The sequence below is a fragment of the Crotalus tigris genome, unplaced genomic scaffold (assembly GCF_016545835.1).
Source record: "Crotalus tigris isolate CLP2741 ecotype Arizona unplaced genomic scaffold, ASM1654583v1 scf7180000019699.406680, whole genome shotgun sequence".
Lineage (NCBI taxonomy): Eukaryota > Metazoa > Chordata > Lepidosauria > Squamata > Viperidae > Crotalus > Crotalus tigris.
In genome coordinates, this window is record NW_024097668.1 from 378519 (window position 1) to 400528 (window position 22010).

Here is a 22010-nt window from a genome sequence, read left to right on the forward strand (position 1 = left end):
CTTTGGAATGTGTTTTGGAATGAGTGAATCCCAATGAGTGATGATGACTAAACAAGGAGCCTCCGCAGAGATGAAAAGGATTTAAAGAAATAAAACTGATGAAACTAAATTTGGGATGAAACTAAAGACATGGTGACAGGAATGCTCTACAGATTTGTATGGGACTGATGGGAATATGTTCAAGTGTGGAATTAAAACAAATGCTAGAAATTCTGGACAAAATTGATGAAATCATATGCGCTCTGACAATTTTTTAAAAAATGTAAATTTGCAGGAGTAGAACACATAACTTGAGAAATTGAAAAATATGGATGCAGTTTACATATGGGGTGGCTCAGTGCTTTTTTTCTAAAAAAAAAAAAAAAAGGTGCTGGAACTCACACACATCATACAACCCGCCTTGCCTACCCTATAAGGTTCCATCCAAAAAAGGCGCCGGAACTCCGTTCTGGGAGTTCTATGAGAAAAAAAGCCCGGGGATGGCTGTGCAACTTACTTAACCTGCATGAAAGCTAATGATTGTAAGTATACTGTTATCATTTTCCTATACAAAAGGAATAACAGTCAGAGTGAATGTAAATTAAGTGATAGATTGAAAAGTGATAAAGAGTAAAATTTGTAAGGGGGAAAAGCATAAGCTGGGCAGGAGCTCTACAGACCAAATTCTGCTTTTCAGCAGGATGTTGAGAAATGCATGGATGTGAGAAAGAAAGTTTTAGAAATAGTACGGTACATGATAAAGTGAATTGGACTGAACTGTGTAATGTTGTTTAACGTTTTGTGTGAATATGTAATGGAAGGTGGCTGAATGCAGTAAAATTGGTAAATGAAAGCAATGTGAAAAAAGACAATGTTTGATGAATGGTACAACTTTGAAGTGGGAGGGTAAGAAAGAATGTGCAATGCCCCTTGGTTTAGTTATTTATAGATAAATATTGTTGTATTGTTGGCTAAGAACTTGAATGGTTTGCAGGAAATGTTAGGTAAACTGTAGGAGGCAATGAAGAATATGATTCTGAACATCAATGTATCAAATACAATGGTAAAAATGTATGATTGCAATTTACGTTCAAATGGTGTACAACTGAACACACAGATGAAACTATGTACCGGATAGAACAATGGCTAAATATAAGGAGTAAAAAAGGGGCACATGTAGAGAGGTCATATATGGTTTGTTGCAAGCAATGAATGTTTGTCAAAAGAAGCAAAAGTGGTTGGGTTTAAGAGCCTATTTTGTTATGTGGAGGTGATAGTTTTGTACATCAGGAAAAAACATAAAAGTAAATTGAAAACAGTGATAATGGCATATTTAAGAAATTTTGTTACACAAAATGATTGGGTCTAGAATGTATGACTGCTGATGACAAAGGACTGAACATAAGAATGAACAAACAATATATGGAAAATGTACATTGAGGTGGTTTGTCATTTGGAGAGAGTGAATGAGGGTTGAATTGCACAGCAGATACAAGAAGGAAGAGTGAATGAGTTGAGAAGAAAAGAAAGACAAGAAAAGCTGTAGTTGAATGGAGTTGAGAAGAACCTAGAAAAGAGGAGAGTACTAAAAATACAAAACACAACATATGAATTTGTGGATGGACATAGTGAAATTTAGGATGGTTTGCAAGGATGGAACAATATAAAGCAGTATAGTGAATAGTGTTTGTGTAAATAAACACTATTTCCTAGCTCAAATCTTGGCTCATATCTCCTAGCTCACATCTCTATTTGTTGAATTACTGTCTCACCTTTTTTGTGCTCTACGTAACAGTGCTTATCTTGTGATTGTCATGAATGTCCATATTTGCCCATGTATGTATGTAAGCTTTCTAAACCAGGGGTCCCCAACCCCCAGTCTGTGGCCCAGTATCGAGCTGCAGCATGCCAACAACCAGTCCACACAAACAAGCAAAGCCCCATCCGTGGGATGCAGGCAGCACACAAAACCACGCACTTTCAGATCTGTGAAAAAACCTTTCTCTTCAGAATTGGTCCCTGGTACCCAAAAGGTTGGGGACGGCTGTTCTAATGGTTGGAGATATATAAAATGGGGTATTGGGTTAGGAATGAATGTCTCCTTCCCATTTTGGGATTTGGGATGGAACAAAAAAATTCCATACAATGAATGTCTTTTATAATAAGCATTGAGGTTGGACAAGTTTTAGTTAAAAAAAGGTGAAGTCCTTTCATTATTCCTGGCACTTTTGATACATCAGATGATATCCTGGTTTTGTATGGATATCAAATAGTATCCTGGAAAGTATGTGGCATTCAGGATGCATGAAAACCAGCTAGCTCAGGCATGTCAAACTCGCGACGTCACGTGACATCACACGACATATCGGAGCTTTTTCCCCATTGCCGACAATGGGGTGGGTGCAGCTCCGATATGATGAAACTGGCCTGTGGGCTGGCAGTTTGACACCTCTGAGCTAGCTTGATCAAGGATGTTCTGTTTTTGAAGTACTAAACACAAAAAAGCCAGCTTAGTTCCTCAAAACCTCAGTATAGAAACAGTAAGTTGGGCAATGATTCAGATCTCCTGAGAAATGACTGCATGTGGTTATTTACCTCTTTTGTTCACTTTCCATTAATGTTTAAATGTGAATGGGTTTCTAATCTTCCTGGCATTTCTGTAGCTAATATTTTGGTTGCTGGAGAGTAGCAATAGCTGCATTAATATCAAATTAGACAAGGTAACAAATTATGTTCCACATGAATCAAAATATTCATTAATGGGCTAAATGAGACCACAGAGAATAATTTCAGTGAAACCATAATTGATAAAAATCTGTATGGCAGGATAAACTTTTAAAATTACTTCCATGGATTGCTGCATAATTTTGTAAGCCATAAAAAGAATGGTGCATCAAAAAAGCAGAAAGTGTATCTAAACCTCAGTGCTATTTAGAATGAACTAAGACTTAAATATAAACTAGAAGTTTGATGTCCCTGGTCAGAATGAATGCTATTGTTAGTGGCATGAAAACTAAACATAAATGACAATGAACCACAAACATAAGGATTTGACTTCATACATTGTTTTTTCATCCCATTTTAAAAACATTCAGAAGTTGTTTTCATAGGCAACAGGTTAAAAAAAGGAACTGAGGTCACAGGATCCCTACTACTGGCCCCATCTTCTCTGGAACCAATTTAGCAGTATGTGTGAATGGAGCTCTATAAGCAGAAATCTTTGTTGCAAAGCCAATGGTGATGTAGTTGCTCTGCCAAAGTAAGTCCTAAAGGAATGAAGATGAATTATTTCTCATGTATGGTCTCTCACTCAAATAACTGTTTGTACTTGAATAGGAAACCACCCAAAGTACCATGACTATAGTTTGACTATAAAAGTGATGACAACATCCCCAAAGATAGCAGTAGGAGATATAAAGCAAATAATGTGGGTGAAATCACCAGGAATTAAGTTATGCTTGAAATAATGGTTTTTTTAAACCTGAGGATAGAAGAGAGGTTTCAGAATTGAAGGACTTTTGAGTATCTGCAAAGCTTTCCTTCTCTTCCATTCAAGGTTAGCATTAAAAACCATTGTCTCATGAAACTATAAACTAAGCTTCTAAGTTAGCTGACCTCTGTCTCAGATAATTCAAAATATTCAAAGTATTCATCACTATAGTCCAAGAGAATATTAAATGTTCATTTGTTTTAGGAACAAAGTCAATCAGATAATACAGCCTGATGCTTATTCTATTCTGCACATGAGATAAGGAGATACATCTATTTGTCCCATTTTGGCACTCCAGATTTTTAATTTAAATTTAATTTAATTTAAAAAGCTAAGCATAGATGAATTATTTATTGAACACAGATTAATTTAAAAGATCCTATTACTGGAAGCAGAGCAAAGATCTAAAAGATTGATTCTAGGAGGAAGCAATGTATGAAAGCATGAATTTTGAGAAAGCTATAAAAAGGGTGAAAAAAATTGTGAAAAGGAAATTGGTACATAAATATTTGTATGTGGGTTACATAAGCAAAGTTCCAACCAAGGCATTTGTCTTTTTGTCTTCATGTTAAGCCTGCAATCTTGAATTTGATGCCCAAATCCTATATGTTGTAAAATGAAGTAACAACCTCCATTAACTTTATACTCAAGAATGATTCTGGATCCCATATGGATTCTAGAACTTTGCTTTCAAAAATAACCAAGGATGAATAATTACAGATCAAGGCTTTCTCTGGAGGTATGCCCATCTTCCTAAAGGAGAAAGTCATGCAGGATTGTACGGGGCATGTGGGATTGAGGGCGGCACTAAAATAAGTGTAGCTAGCATTTTATGAAAGCGGCACTTTGCAACTGGTGATGGCTGATTTGTGAAAGCATCTACAATAAGTTACCAGAATCCCAAACTCAAATCTCTAAAATGTTGAAGCTGTTCAATGTTAGTTATGAAATTTAAAAAGCATGAGATACTGATTATAATAGCAGTTGTTTACAAATAGATGGGAAGTACTATCACTGAAGATTTGGAAGATCAACTAATGAATGGAATGAAATATCAAGGAAAACTCTCCCCAGATGCAATTCAGTCCAGGGCCACTGACATACTAAACTATCTTATTTGTTTAAACTATTTTTACTTATACAACTTCAAACATTCTTTGAATATAACAGATTTATATTTGATCCAGTCACTTGACTGTGTTGTTGACATAGCACTCCATGCTAGAATCATGTACTATTCAATTAGTACCAGGTCACAATCTTTCAACTAGAAGGTAACACGTAGTGATATAAGCTGATCTCAGAAACTTAAAAAAAAATTCAGGCCTAGCTAACATTTGGATGAGAAACCACCAGGAAAGTCCAGAGCTGTGAGCTGGAGCAGAAAGTCAAAAGCATATCCCAGAAGAAGACTGATAATGGCATATCATTTTCATGGTATTATTAAGAGTATTTGGAAATGGGTCCAATAGACATCATTAGTTAAGGTTGATTGACACAGGTCTTTACAATTATTAAGCCATTAAATTTTGCCCTGTCCCTAAATTCAAATACTTGAATATTAGAATTACCTGGATATTGTGGGGGGGGGGGGGAGAGAGAGATATTTGAAGAAGAAATCCAACCAGATTTGATTTTTAGGACTTAGATGTGATTTTATTCATTTATTTACATGTATCCCACCTTTATTATTTTTATCAATAACTCAAGGTGCTGAAAATATGTAATATTCCTTCCTCCTCCTATTCCATGTCTGTTGCCAATCCAATATTCAGTTTTCTGCATCATAGTGTAAGATGAATAGTTAAATGATGGAAAAGATCCAGTTTAATTCAACGATGTTAATCTTAAGTTTAGAAAAGTAAACCTTAGGGAAGCATATTTTTGTTTTATGTGTATTGTGCTTCAGAATGCAAATAAAAAATCCAGCATGAGAACAAAAATGATACAGTGATCAGGATGATTTAGACATCTTTGGTCTTCTTTCTATGGCCTCATACCAAGTAATAACTCCCATCACAATATTCCATTTCAGAGATAGTTTAGAGTAGAATATTTTCATAGCAATAAATTAGATAAGGTAATTTAAGCAGTGTGCTTAAATTCTGCTTTCTAATAAAAATTTTCAAATTCTTCCTTAATTCCTAAATGGTAAACCAAGTATAGTGTTTTCACTTATTTCAGAAAAGGCTTCAAGCTAGAGAAGACCTGATCCATCCTTGCCCCCTTCCATTTTATTTATAAGTGTGTGCAGAAGGACCTTCATCTGGATCATGGCTCCCATTCAGAGAGGGGGGAAAACTGATCTCTACTTCACTCTCTTGTTATTTTTCATAAACTTCTTATTTTCTACTTGTTAGATTCAGAACATACTTTTTTTCTATCCTCTTTCCAGTTTTTTCTTTGGAGCAGAAATTAAAACTGTAGGGATTTTTTTAAAAAATGCAAATATTTTGATGAAATCTAGCACTAGGAGCAAATTTATCACTGACTGTATGGCTACATTCTCTAAACCTAGGTATCTTATGGTTTCAGACATTAATGCCAAGGCATAGAATATTTAGAATGACTGTTAAATTGATCTTCAGCATCAAAATATATGTGAATTAATGTTTGTCAGCCGTAATTTGTTGTTCTACTTGGTGGTGCTAATTAGCCTGATTGAACTCTTGAGTGGCTCATCAGCTTCATGCATTTCTGCAACTGGATAGCTAATTTAATATGTCTCAAATTATGGGCCATAAACTACTCAATATATCCTATTAAACTTCTGTTTTGAGACAGAAAGTCTATAGATCAACAAAGTTCAGATTTCATCAAATTAGAGGACTTCATTGCCCCATGCGAATTTCCTTTTCAATTAATATTTGACAGTGATGCCTTATGTAATATTTTTGGACAATGATTTTTAAAAAGGCAAATCGTTCTTAAATAGTTGGACAATAGTGGGTCAGTATATTATATTATTCATATCATTAGATAAAATGGGTTAATTCAACTAGGTTTTATTTGTAAAATGACCTCAAAAGCTTCACAAATATGCTTTAAAGCATTTGTGAAGCTTTCTAGGTCAATTTGCAAATAAAACTATTCTGAGAAAGAAGTATCACTGTTCTTCAATCATGTTGACTGATACTTTTGAAAAAAAAATCAGCTTTTAAAAAGGTTGCTTTCTGAAAGTTTTGAATCTGAAATGTTTCCTGTGCTACCATTGACAACATTGACTGCTGTGGCATAATTTCTTTTTTTGTGTGCTGTCAGAAATCTGGTTTTCCAAGCACCATTTTAAAAAACTATTAGAAGAAGTCTATGTAGATGGAAATAAATATGCAATTTTGTTTTAGAGGGGACAGGGGATAGCATGCATACTGCAAAAATGCATTGACTAAAAATGTCAAAGCCTTTGTTAGATTTTAATTCTTATTTTCATCCTGTTTTTCAAGGCAGTTTCATATAGTATTTCTTTCTCCAATTTTATCCCCACTGTCTCAGTCCTCTGAGACAGGTTGGGCTGAAAGAGTAAGTTATTAGCCAAAAAGCATCTGATGAATTTCTCTACCTGAATATGAACTTACAACTCTTTAGTCTTGGTCTAATACCTTAGCTATTACATACTGTGTATGGTATGTACTACATGTAAATGGAGTCTGGAACAAAATACTGCAGTGTGGAGAGCTAGCATTATTCATCTTTTTTCCAGGATATTATATATCATTTCCCCTCTGTGCATTTTTGTTCCTTCTCTTGTTCAGCAGTCAGCCAACATTATGGGGTCACTGAACACAGTTCTCACTATGTTCCTTTGGATATATATATATATATATATATATATAAAATAAATAATAGTAGTGAAAATAAAAACATGATTCCTGGGTGAATTCATAACCAATAAAAACATGAGCACCAGGAATATAATAAACTGAAAAAGTTTAATACCATCACCAATCACCAAGCTTTCATCATTTTAAATATTCTATGCCTTTGGCATTAATGTCTGAAACCATAGGATACCTAGGTTTAGAGAATGTAGCCATGCAGTCAGTGATAAATTTGCTCCTAGTGCTAGATTTTATTGGTTTTTTTTTTTTGTGTGTGTGTGTGTGTGTGTGTGTGTGTGTGTGTGTGTGTATATATATATATATATATATATATATATATATATATATATATATATATATATATAATGCTCAAAAAAATAAAGGGAACACAAACATATAGGATCCTATACGTTTGTGTTCCCTTTATTTTTTTGAGCAGTATGTGTGTGTGTGTGTGTTTGAAATACTGATGTTCTCTTCAGTCTGCTGATCCCTATTTCTTGTGAGTGGATGGTACCATTTTAGAACAGGAGATTGATGCTGTTTCTATTTAGAAATTAGACATTTTCAATAGGATTTATTTTCTAGAATTTGTGCAATGTTTGAAGCCTAAATTATAGTTCATCAGATTGTTAAAGTCTACTGTAGTACATCATTGGGAACCTACATTAGCATCTTTACAGTTCATTATCTGGGGAGCAAAAGGAAGCAAGAATCAGGCTCAATCTAATTTTGGGTAGCTTTCATAACTATCTGGCACTGAGTTCACTGCAAGGTATCCGTGGACTTGAATGAGAACCCCAAGTTTTGGGGAGGGAATAGAAGTCCAAGCTTCCAGTCTTAATTCAAAGTGTTAATTTAGAACCTCAATAATTTGAGAGAGTTCCACTCACCCAAGTATTTAAATCAACTAAGTGGTTCTTTTCTAAGAGGTTCTCCCATTGTTGGGAGATGTACATTATGAAGAATTACTGATGTTTATTCCACTGATATTTTTTACCATGATATCTATGATATAGGCTAGGTAAGAAGTGTTTATCCAAACATATATGCATAATGTTGATTGAGCATGCTCAGGGTTCATGGAATTCTAATTGTTTACAGAAGGATTGTTACATCCAAGAAATCAAGGACGGAGGAAAGGGAATAGAAAGGAGTGACCATCTGCTCTGATGTCCCAAACATATTTCATGTATATAACTGCTATTTTTTCAGATTCAGCAAAAGATTTAATTGAAACTTGCTGTGGTGCTGGACAACAATGGGCCATTGATAACAATGAATGTATGGAAATTCCAGTAAGCAGAACAGGTGGTGATATTTGCAGGTATGTAAAATATTTTTTTTTTTAAAAAAAATGAGTTTACAAATATCCTGCACACTATAATATATTCAACTTTATGTTCTTTATGTCAGGTTGAAATATATTCCATAGGTAATGCTACTGTCATATATATTTCTTAGATGATAATGGTGATGATGATGATGATGATGGTGGTGGAGCTTTTCAGGCATTTTCTAATAAATGTGGATTTAATGTCAAGGAGATACTTAAATGCTCCATTCTAGAATTTCAGATTTCTCAAAATCTATTCACATCTATTGTCATAACTCTGGAAGAGATTGTGATTATCAGAATAATATTTTTTCCAGCACAACCATCTGCATCCTTTACAAAACACTGGTTGTCAGTCATGCCAGGGCCATTGTGAAGGCACAGGATTCTTTTGTGCAAATTTTAAAAAGGTGTCCCTGAAATGGAGAGAGTTCATGCTCCCTGTGCCACCTTGCTTGCAAACAATTTTCTCAAAGACAAGCTGAGGACTTTCTCCACTGGAGGTGGTAGACCACTCTTTTGTTGTTGTTGTTGTTCTTTTATCCAAAACCCAACAACTCTCAGCTATGATGCCTTTTAATTGTATTTGTTTTAACATTTTAATTTTATGGTTATTTTTATTTTAAGCCACCTAGAGTCACGTTTTGGTGGGATGGGCTGATATAAGTAGTAAATAAGGAAAGTGCCACAGATTCTCTGTACTTTGCTGGTGCTCCCCCAATGTGATGCTGTTATGCAAAGCTCAGTCTAAATAACTGAACATAGTGGCCCTCACCAACACTGACAGGACAAGCTACTGTATATACAGTAAATATAGTGCAAGCTCCACTCCCTTTGGCAATGAAGAAGTCTGGTTGTCAACATTGTGACAATCTTGGCTTCATTTTTGCTTCATTTTTGGTTGCCACAGTACTGAGAGGGGGATGAGTGGTTTTAAGGTTAGACTAAATAATTTGTCCCATGGGAACCAAGGTCATAGCTGCCTGACTTTTGACAGGCTGAGCCTTCGTTAGAAAGCCCACCAAAGTATTCTATTGGAGAACATGGATAATTACATAGTGCTGGAGTGAGAAATTCAACTTTGTAACATTGTAATGCTTGGGTACAGGCTAATAGAATTTTGTCAAGAGAATACGATGGTCATAACAAACACTCTTTTCCAACAACCCAAGAGACGGCTCTACACATGGACATCACCAGACGGTCAACACAGAAATCAGATTGACTATGTGCTCTGCAGCCAAAGATGGAGAAGCTCTATACAGTCAGTAAAAACAAGACCAGGAGCTGACTGTGGCTCAGATCATGAGCTTCTCGTTGCAAAATTTAGGCTTAAATTGAAAAAAGTAGGGAAAAGCACTAGGCCACTCAGGTATGAACTAAATCATATTCCTGATGAATATACAGTAGAGGTGACAAATAGATTTAAGGAATTAGATCTGATAGACAGAGTGCCTGAAGAACTATGGATGGAAGTTCGCAACATTGTACAAGAGGTAGCAACTAAAACCATCCCAAAGAAAAAGAAATGCAAGAAAGCAAAATGGCTGTCTGAGGAAGCTTTGCAAATAGCTGAGGAAAGAAGGGAAGCGAAAGGCAAAGGAGAAAGAGAAAGATACACCCAATTGAATACAGAATTCCAGAGAATAGCTAGAAGAGATAAGAATACCTTCTTAAATGAACAGTGCAAAGAAATAGAAGAAAACAACAGAATAGGGAGGACCAGAGATCTCTTCAAGAAAATTGGAGATATGAAGGGAACGTTTCATGCAAAGATGGGCATGATAAAGGACCAAAATGGCAGAGACCTAACAGAGGCAGAAGAGATTAAGAAGAGATGGCAAAACTACACAGAAGAACTATACAAGAATGAGCTTAACATCCCAGATAACCACAATGAGATGGTCACTGACCTCGAACCAGACATCCTAGAATGTGAAGTGAAATGGGCCTTAGAAAATCTGAGCAACAACAAAGCTAGTGGAAGTGACAGTATTCCAGCTGAGCTATTCAAAATCTTAAAAGACGATGCAGTAAAAGTACTACACTCAATTTGCCAGCAAATTTGGAAAACTCAACAGTGGCCACAGGATTGGAAAAGGTCAGTTTACATTCCAATTCCAAAGAAAGGCAATGCCAAAGAATGTTCAAACTATCGCACCATTGCACTCATTTCACATGCTAGTAAAGTTATGCTTAAAATCCTACAAGCTAGACTCCAGCAGTATGTGGATCGAGAACTACCAGAAGTACAGGCAGGATTTCGAAGAGGCAGAGGAACTAGAGATCAAATTGCCAACATACGCTGGATCATGGAGAAAGCTAGGGAGTTCCAGAAAAACATCTACTTCTGCTTCATTGACTATGCAAAAGCCTTTGATTGTGTGGATCACAACAAATTGTGGCAAGTTCTTAAAGAGATGGGAGTACCAGACCATCTCATTTGTCTCTTGAGAAACCTATATGCGGGTCAAGAAGCAACAGTGAGAACCGAACACGGAACCACTGATTGGTTCAAAATTGGAAAAGGAGTCCGGCAAGGCTGTATACTGTCGCCCTGCCTATTTAACTTATATGCAGAGCACATCATGAGAAAGGCAGGGCTAGATGAATCAAAAGTTGGAATTAAGATTGCCGGGAGAAATATCAACAACCTAAGATATGCAGATGATACCACTCTAATGGCAGAAAGTGAAGAGGAACTAAAGAGCCTCTTGATGCGGGTGAAGAAGGAGAGTGCAAAAGTTGGCTTGAAACTCAACATTAAGAAAACCAAAATCATGGCATCCGGCCCTCTCAATTCCTGGCAAATAGATGGGGAAGAAATGGAGGTAGTGACAGATTTTATTTTTCTGGGCTCCAAGATCACCTCAGATGGGGACTGCAGCCAAGAAATTAAAAGACGCTTGCTCCTGGGGAGGAAAGCTATGGCAAATCTAGACAGCATTCTAAAAAGCAGAGACATCACCCTGCCAACAAAAGTGCGTATAGTCCAGGCCATGGTTTTCCCAGTTGCAATGTATGGCTGTGAAAGTTGGACCATAAGAAAGGCTGAGCGCAAAAGAATTGAGGCCTTTGAACTATGGTGCTGGAGAAGACTCCTGCGAGTCCCTTGGACTGCAAGGCGTTCAAACCGGTCAGTCCTAGAAGAGATCAACCCCGACTGCTCTTTAGAAGGCCAGATCCTGAAGTTGAAACTCAAGTACTTTGGCCACCTAATGAGAAGGAAGGATTCACTGGAGAAGAGCCTAATGCTGGGAAAGATTGAGGGCAATAGAAGAAGGGGACGACAGAGAATGAGATGGCTGGATGGAGTCACTGAAGCAGTAGGTGTGAATTTAAATGGACTCCAGAAGATGGTAGAGGACAGGAAGACCTGGAGGAACATTGTCCATGGGGTCGCGACGGGTCGGACACGACTTCGCAATTAACAACAACAACAATGCTTGGGAGGGAATTCCAGACTTGGTTTCACTTTTGACTTTGTAGCCAATAAACATAGTCTTAAAAGAAATCTTTTGCCTTAGAGTTCTGCTTTTACTGGTCTCATCTATCAGAATCCTGACACTGGTATCACAATGTCTGCAAGCAAAGAATCAAGCTCAGGGAGCACCAAGGAGTCCCTTGTTGTATATTCTGTTAACATCCATATGACTGTTTGCAGATTAAGAGTTCAGTTCCTTCATATATCTCTAAGTGTGCTGCAGCTGCCAAAAAACCCAACACAATTCTAGGCTGCATTAACAGAGGGATAGAATCAATATCATGTGAAGTGTTAATACCACTTTATTATTGCCTTCGTAAGGCCACACTTGGAATACTGCATCCAGTTTTGGTCACCGTGATGTACAAAAAGATGTTGAGACTCTAGAAAGAGTACAGAGAAGAGCAACAAAGATGATTAGGGAACTGTAGGCTAAAACATATAAGGAACGGTTGCTGGAATTGGGTATGTCTAGTCTAATGAAGAGAAGGACGAGGGGGGACATGATAGCAGTGTTCCAATATCTCAGAGGCTGCCAGAAAGAAGAGAGAGTCAAACTATTCTTCAAAGCACCTGAAGGCAGGACAAGAAGCAATGGATCAAAACTAATCAAGTAGAGAAGCAACCTAGAACTAAGGAGAAATTTCCTGACAATTAGAACAATTAATCAATGGAACAAGTTGCCTCCAGAAGTTGTGAATACTCCAAAACTGGAAGTCTTTAAGAAGAGATCAGACAACCACTTGTCTGAAATGGTATAGGGTTTTTTGCCTGAGGAGGGGGTTGAACTAGATGACCTCTAAGGTCCCTTTCAACTCTGTTATTCTATTCTAATAGTGAGTGCACTATTAAAGATATTTGAAGGAACAGAACTCTTGATCTAAAGCAGTAGAAGTATTCCAGTAAAGAAAAAGAAATCTAATTATTCTAGCTGTGAAGAAAAAAAAAAAAACAATCTAGCACAATGGGAAATTAAATTGTTGAAATTCACATTTAAAATGCTCCCTGAATAAAAAGGTGTAGTATTTTAATGGATCTTTATTTTCATTTCATATCCCAGTGTCAGGCTGAATTCATGCTCATAAAATTCTATTAATTTCAAAGCAACTCACTGTAACATAATTTCCAAAACAGCTAATCTTTATATTGTGACTTTGCAAAAGAAAGCGTTTTGTGATAAAAACATGGCATTCCGTACTGTGACAGAATGGAGAGAATAAATACCATCTGCCATTCTGTCATGTGATCTTCCAACCATACAGACTATTTGTGATAACTTGAGATAGGAAAAGAGCTTGGGACACACACATACACAGTTTCAGGGGCTAAAAATTTGGCAGGGAACTAATGATGTTGAGCTTTGAAGGGAAGAAGAAATAAAATGACTTGTGAATAAAGATGCCATTTGGCAGTCTTGGGTTGCTGAACAAATACAGAATTCAGGATGATTTTGGCATACAAATTGCGATGCAGGGAGGAAAATGAAAGGATATGGAACTATCTAGCTAGCTCAGATTTCCAGAGACAGAAAAAGTTCAATTCAACCTAAAGAAGATCAAGGTTGTTGTAGCCATAGGAGATTGCTAGCAGGCAGGCCTAGACATTTTGGTGCCCTAAGCAAAATCACTTTCTGGCACCCTCTATGTTTTCACTCATCTTCCAATTTTATTAGAAATTTCAAAGAGCCACTCTCTTGTTTCTTTTTTTCTTCGAGTTGAGCTTTATACTTATGATTTTCAGCCCCAGATGTTTTTTCTTTTCTGGGACATTTTCTTTCTTTTTTTTAAATTTTATTTATTCCTTTTTCACTATACAACAAAATAAAAATACATTTTTTTTCCTTAACACTACTTTCCCATTCTTCCAATTTTATATTTCGGCCCACATTTCATGCCCATGCTATCATTGGCCCTTTCACTATTTCTTCCTCCAAATCTACCTCTAATAAATATTTATAAGTTTTTGTAGAAAATTGCCTTCCTTACCTGTTAAAATTTTATCCAATTGCTGTGGGGTCTGATTTATTCCGTGCTCTTCCATATCCTTACTTTGTTTAGATTGAATCTGTAAATATGGCCACCAATCTATAATTATTCCCTGTTCTTCTAATTCTTCTCTTGATTTGAGGTTTCCTTGGTTATCTAGTACTTCTTTGTATCTAATCATCTTTTTTTTATCCAATGTGTTAGGGTGAATCATTGCCTCCATTGGTGGGATCCAATTTGGGATTTTCATATAGTGTCTTTTTTTAACTTTTTCCCATGTCCGAATCAGCGCATCTCTTATCTGATGTTGATAAAAATATGTGTATGTTTTCTTGTGTTTTCCCCATAAAAAGGCATGCCAGCCAGCCTGCAGGTCATGTTCTTCAATCATTAAAACCTTTTTATTGTCTAGGTTTATCCAATCCTTAATCCAGAGTAATCCAGCTGCTTGCTTTTTTTTCTTTTCTGGGACATTTTCACCTTATTTACACAGCAAATAATTTTAATTACATCAGCATCTATTGTTGCCATTGTTGTTTGTCATTGTACTGATTCTTCTGTCAAGAATCCTGAACAAGTCAGGCCATGATTTTCAAACATCAAAAACATCTGTCAGGCTACTTCACTTCCTTTACGTGGACAATTTTGCTGCTGTGTGGAAAAACACCATCTAAAATGGAATCTCTGCTCAATTCTGCCCAAATGTATGCTATATACAGCCAAAGTATTGCAATGGAATATGAATTGTACAAATGTGTCACTCTTCCATCAAAAAGGGAAAGATAGTAAAACTGGAAGAATTGAAACACCCTATGAAAATAACATCAAGTATATACTGTGTGTGTATGTGTGTTATGTTTTGCTTTGTTTTGTTTTTTTGTTGGTTAAAAATAAAATAAAATAAAATAAAAAAGAGAAAAAAAATGTATATGGCTGCCAATTCACTCACGGTGACTATGAGCAGCTTCAAAGATAAAATGTCGGTAAAAAACCAATAACCCCCCGACCCCCTGGTTACAACAATAAAACCAGCCACTCTGGAGTCCTCAGGCCCATTGGCATGTCTTCAGGGCCTTGTAAAAGAGTGTCAACGTGGGGCTAATCTTTTTTCCTCAGATCATTACAAATATCTGGGCATTCTTCAAGATGACAACATCAAGCACATGGAAATAAAAAAACAGAATAGAAGTGAATACATCATGATAGTGAAGATCCTAAAGTTTAAACTCAGTGGAGAAAATACTCCTGGGCAATTCCAGTTATTAGATATAAAACTGGAATAGTGGACTTGGCTCAAGAAGAATGAAAAGTCCTTGATAGGAATACCGGAAAAATAATGATATTGAATCATGCTCTTTATCCATGTAGTAATGTTGACATCTACTTACCAAGGAAAATAGGTAAGTTGTAAGTACACCAAACAGTTGAAGAAGAAGAAAGGGCATTGGAAGAGTATCTGAAGGACAGTAAAGAAGATGCACTGAAGATGATACAATATAAAAGCTTACTGAATACCAGAGACCAAATTGGCCTATAACAAAGTGACATTGACCCATTTCAGTAGCTTGACCAGATTATATATGTCAAAAGCATGTTTAAATCAAAGCATTTTACTATAGGTCTTTTCTGTGGTAGTTCCACCTTCTGGAATATTGCTTCTCCAGTAATATGTGCATTCCCACTTTACTGAAATTCCAGAAAAAGGTTAAAGGCATTTTATTTCAATATTCTTTTGGTTCCAGCTGAATGTGGGCCTTACTTTGGTTTTATGGGTTTCCTCTTGCCTTTTTCTGTTTTTTTTTTTTTTTTTTTTTGGAAAGCTGGATTTATCTATCTGTTATTACACTTTTTGATTTTGATTTGGGTTTTGTTGTATATTGCTCAGAGTCCTTTGGAATGTGGTTAAGTTACATGAAATGTAAAATTAATTAATTTTAGGCCAACTTCCTGTAAATTGAGATAAGCGACTGAGAAAGTCTCTTCTCACATTTTTGTCAAATATACCTTCCTTCCTGGGACAGAATTTTGATGGTATAACTTGTTATTCAAATAGCCTTCTCTCAAGTCCTGTAAATTTTATATTCATAATCAGCAGTTTATACTGCATTCGACTGCTGCAAATTAACAGCCAGCAAAGCTGCTGAAACAGTACTATAGCTGACACTTCTAGCTTCTAAAGATAGTTCCATACCGTATAAATTATGTTGCAACAGGCCAAATTCAAGGAATGGATGCTTTTGTCCAGTGCACTTCTTCACTGGAAGTGCAAATATAACTATCAAATCTCTGTTTTGTTTTAATGAATAGCCTTCTGGTGCTTGTCAAAAAAAGAGAAAATTTGGGCAACTTCTGCATACAAGTTGAACCAAAATAATAGACCCCAGAAAAAAAATTGTCTCAAAATTCAGTGACTTGGAAGACCAGATCAGCAAGCATGGCATTAAACAGAAATTTCACAGTACTATTTTCGGAATCCCCCTTCCTCAACAAGAGCCACTACAAAATTTGCCTCCAAAAGGCATTCCAAGACGCTTATTGAGAAGGTAAGCGTCTATGGAGATTTTCAGTCATCCAGGTCATGCAGACCAGCTGTCTGCAAGGATTATAAATCCTGCCGTTCCCCACTATCCAATCAGAGCTGAAGAAGCTTCTTGGATGAGAAGCGAAACATCTTAAAATAAAAACAAGAAAGTCCAGTTGTTTCGGGCAAAAAGCACCTTTGGGACTTATTGAGAAGGGTATCTTGATTGACAGGATTGCCTTGCAATTTTTACTCAGTTCTGGTATATATCACCTGAACTGGGAGTTCTGGATTTATAGTCAGACTGAAAATGAATCTAGATAATCTGTTTTACTCAGAATTTTTTGAAATGTTGGAATCTTGTTTTTATCACAAAATATACAGTTTTGCACTTTTGGATCAGGTACTTTGAAACAAATTCAGAACTAAAAGATTCCAGCCAATTTAGCAATTACCTGATACATCTTTGTTGTTGTAGCAATATGTAGCTTTGGTCAAATCATGGTTAATATTTTAAGTTGACAAAGCCACAAAAGCTTTGGTTATGCAGATATTTTTGGATATGCAGCATTGTTATATGTAGTGGAACAACGTAGCTATGAGCAGAGTGCCTCTTTGAACTATTTGCACCACCTAAATAATAACATGCTGGATATGTTGCATTGCACCAAGTTTGTATGGCTTGAATAGAAATAAGTAAATTAATTATAAATGAATTAGCCCTAGCCAAGTATAAATATGAAGAAATAATAAAATTGGTTTTATTGACTAGAAATTGAGAAATGCAGCTTTGTCTCTTTTTTTTTGATTCCATACTTCCTCTTTTTACAAATACTACTGTATATTGGGGGGGGGAGCAGATGCAATACTTTTATAGCAAAATGTAGATACCCATGATGAACTAAAGTCACAGCAGACAAATATGGTTTTGCGTAGTGATAAAGTATTTTTAACTTGAAATTTCCATTGTTTTAAAGGTTAAAAACTGCATTAAAAATCTGAACCAAACTATGGCATCCATGTTCATGTTTTTCTCCTTTGTCTGCAACTTCATAGTGAAATCATTTTCCCAAGGAATTTCCCTGAATTTAATAATTATATTCATGTGCTTTTCTTGAATATAATGAATAAAATTGCGTTCAGACCAAATAGAAGTCCTTGAATGTATCATTTTCTCTGTTCTTTTTTGTATCTATGAACTTTATCATAAAATGTAAATGGTACACGTTTGGGTTATAGCTTAAGGAGATATAAGGAAGTATATCTGCAAAACTCAGTATTAGTTTTGTATAGGTTTGATTTCTTCTCCATTTTTAGTGCTAACCACTGGCATTTTTATGCTTACACTCGTATATAGCACCTTCCTGCACCATTTAGTTTCAAGTTTCCTTTGTTGTGGTCCATTCCGTTTGTTCAGAGAAGCCTAACCACCTGCTAGGCAGCTGATGTTAAGCAAAATGATATAACTATAAAGAACATAATCTGCTAGTTGTAGGACTTGGTATAGAAAGAGCATAAACTGCCAGTTGTATGACTTGTATGACATGGTATCTGCTAGGTAGTTTATGTTAAGCAAAATGATATAAATAGAAAGAGCATAAACTGCCAGTTGTACGACTGGTATAAATATTTGTTTAAATTTGAGATGATACACTTTAAACATATACTGCTCATGTCCTATGCCATCCGTATTTGCTATATAAGAGTATTCACCAGAAACAGCCTGTGTAGTGAAAGCAATATCTTTTTTATTTGTTGCAGAATTGCTCAAAAGCAGTGCTGTGTCTCGTACTTAAAGGAGAATAGCTGCATTGCTGGCATGATTGCTGCCAGAGAAGGTGATTTGTGTGGATCAGATGAAAGCGACACCTGTGGAGGATCATTTTATAAGGCAAGAATCTATGTGGCATCCTTGCTAATACAAACCAGCTTACACTTGGACCATTTTAAACCTTTGGTGTGGGTTTTTTTTTTTTTTTTACTTAGTTGCAGAGCATCATGGGTAGGAAATAATTTTTAAAAGTTACTTAGCTAAGCAGTTTGGCTGTTTGCCTCTATTTCAGAGCTTAGGCCAGATGTACATTTTATCTAGCTGATAAGAATTTAATTAGTGCTTTGCTTAAGCAGTCTGTCTCCACTATTCTAGTTAACAGCGTGACAGGATTTTTTTTAAAAAAACAACACGATCACATTATAGATAAATTGTTGAGTTCCACATGTGGTTAGACATATATATTGGCTTAAAAGTAAACTTAGCAATTAACCTGATTTAAACTTTAAAAATATTTTATCTGATTATATTATTCTTTGTAAAGGTGGTGTCTGGCAAAACCTGCAATACAGCTTAGTTACTGCATCGCAAGGTCTGATTTCTTACGTGTGAAACCTTTTCTTCCAGATCTTAACCATATTTAAGATTTCAAAATTAATACTGAGCACAGAATAATTTTGATTGATTACATACCATGAAATTGATATTGACTCTTAGTGACCATATATATATATTTTTTTCCCCTGAAGATTTGTTCCTGGTCCTTAAGATCTTGCAATGGTGACCCTTTGAGAGCTGTATGCAATGAAATTTCATTTTGGTGTATGCCAACTGATGTACATTCAAAGTGACAATAAAGTTGTTGTTATTGTTATTATTGTTATTGGTGTACTCATTGCTACTTTTATTGACTCCAGTCACTTGGCTGCTGGTCATCCTCTTTTATCCTTCCTTTCATCTTTTTCAGTGTCTGAACCTTTTCAGGAGAGTTAGGGCTTTGCATAATGTCTCCAAAGTATCAAAATCCAATATTTCGAGCCTGACAGTATATTTAGCCATTAGATTCCCACAAGTATATTTTGCACAGTCTTATCAAGATATGCATTAACTCTGCCTCATTAGGTAATATCCAAATATCTTGCAAATGCATACAGAATGAAAAAATATAAACCAGTTTGTGGGGCAATTCAAACTGTAATCACTGAATAATTTATTGAAAATATTATTTAATATTTTCTGACACATGAACAAATAGTAAAGCCATAGATATCCATACGGGGGGCCAAGGATGAAATGTGCTTTGTGACATTAGAATGGAAGCTTCATCTTTGACATATTTGGGTGTGATGACCTGATGCAAGTCTGAAAGAGTGGAACTGTGCTACGGTCACAATGCATGTTTTGCCTGTTTGAGATCATTGTGGTTATGGATGGATGTCCATGATAATAGAGTGATTTAGAATAGAATTCATTATGATACAATTGTATAGTTGGCATGAAATAAAAAAGTGACATTTATTTCATTTGTATTTGGAGTATCTCAAATATCAGATAATTATATTAAGCTTTTAGTATATTGATTTATTGTAGCCTTCCCATCTTTGCCCTCAAAATAAGTTTTTACTAACCACATCAGTGATGTGAAGACTGAGATGATGGAGTCCAAAATACATGAAGAAAAAAGTAGGATTAAAAAGTGATGTTTCTGTTGCTTTCCTAATGCAATTATATCTAATTATCTCTTAAATAATGAGTGCTTTGCAATATGAAGTGCACTTTATTATCCCTCTTAGCACTTATACTTCTGTGGTTGTTAGGAAAACATACTCTGGGACCCAGAGCAATCTGACTTAATTTATTCCATTCCAAATTATTAAATATGCAAGCATTGACCTATCTGCCAGTTAATGTCCTGAGCCTGAGTGACACCAAGGCACATCAACCTAAAGCAGTACTTCATCTTCATAGAGTCTCAAAAAAGATTCCCTCACCTTCGTAAACTGCAACCATGTATATTAACATATGTAAGTGGTCATATATTATGTTTATGTCTGAGATGTGAGATCTGGATATGGAGAGATTTCCATATTCCCTTTGCAATGTTCAGATCAGGTCCTGACTTCTTTCAGGGTTTGTCATCTGCAATCTCCACAGAAGAGGTACCATATAGAATAGAATAGAATGGAATGGACCTTGGTGGTCTTCTAGTCCATCCCCCTGCTCAAGCAGGAGAACCTATACCATCTCAGACAGATGAATGTCTAGTGTCTTCTTTAAAATCTCCAGTGATGGGGTGCCCATGATTTCTGAAGGCAAGCTGTTCCACTGGTAAATTGTCCTCACTGTCAGGAAGTTTTTCCTTAATTCCAGGTTGCTTCTCTCTTTGATCAGTTTCCAATCATTGTTTCTCATCCTTCCCTCTGGTGCTTTGGTGAACAACCTGGTCTCCTCTCCCTTGTGGCAGCCCCTCAGATACTGGAACACTGCTATCATGTCTCCCCTATTTCTTCTTTTCTTTAGACTAGCCAAGCCCAAGTTCCATACCCGTTCTTCATATGCTTTAGTCTCCAGGCCTTTGAAGGTCTACCTTAAGCACCTGATGGATCCAGCAGGTTCTCAAAGGATATTTGGAGAGTTCCATAGCAATCTGGTAGGCAGCTCGGACTGAATGAGCCACTGGCAATAAGAGGTAAGCCAAGTGGTGGACAAGATTGCCCCAAGCAACTTCTGACTGCTGGACTATTTTAATAGACTTTTTAGTTTACTGAGAACTTCTGAGAAATAAAGTATTAGAAAGGATACCTAGAGTGCTAGTGGAGAAAGATGAGGAAATATGCTGATTAAATACAAGTTTACACTCATGTTTGGTGATAAGAGAAGTGAATCACTTTTACTTTTCCTCTCTTATTGTATCATAGAGCCATTGTCTAATAGCCATATTTTGGTTGACCAACTCTCTATTAAGAATTTATTAAGAATTAATTAAGACAAATTTGGACCACATTTTGCTGATATAGTTGTTCAGATTTGCCAGTGCTCAGGATGTACCACACAGAGACAAAATTCAGCAAAGAAGCTTCATCTAGAAATGTGATTCCTTCTGCTCCACCTTCAGCAAGGTATACATTTTGTATAGGGATGTGTGTCAGTTATGGATAGTCAGTCAAATTCTCATTCAGCCATAAAGTTGACTATAAATTTAATCTTGTGTTCATAATTGTTGAGGTTAAAACGGTATAGGGAGAAAAATCTCCATTCACTCTGAACTTTTTGGGGAAAGGATAGAATAGAAAGCATTAAAAGAATAAATAATTTGATTCTCTGCTATAATTTAAGGCAATGTTTTGTACCTATTGTGGTATTAGACGTTGTTTTGTTCTGTAGTCAGCATGTAATGGATTTATATAAAGCTGCCCTTGGCAATTGTAATAAACTATAGTATACTGTTTCAGGGATGGACATAATAAGCTGTAATGTAATTTTAGTCAAAAACATATGTTCTGGGTTAGCATGGTCTCTTTTGTCTTCTATATGCTCCATATGTAAAGGGAGGGTTGTGTGTATGTTTTTCATTTTAAACAAAAGGAACTGAAAATCCTTTCTACAAAGAACTATGCTGCTGATTT

At 36.0% G+C, this 22010-nt stretch overlaps 1 protein-coding gene across 6 annotated transcripts in view; it reads left to right on the forward strand.

Moving 5' to 3' along the window:
- Positions 1-19203, forward strand: part of LOC120317574 (fibulin-2-like) — an 89483-nt gene extending 70280 nt beyond the window's left edge. For all 6 annotated transcript variants that reach the window (XM_039364249.1, XM_039364250.1, XM_039364248.1 and 3 more), the window contains 2 exons: positions 8503-8614; positions 18375-19203. In XM_039364249.1, the coding sequence (XP_039220183.1) occupies positions 8503-8614; positions 18375-18633 (371 nt within the window). In that variant the 3' untranslated portion in view covers positions 18634-19203. The remainder of the gene's footprint in view (positions 1-8502; positions 8615-18374) is intronic.
- The last annotated feature ends 2807 nt before the right edge of the window (positions 19204-22010 follow it).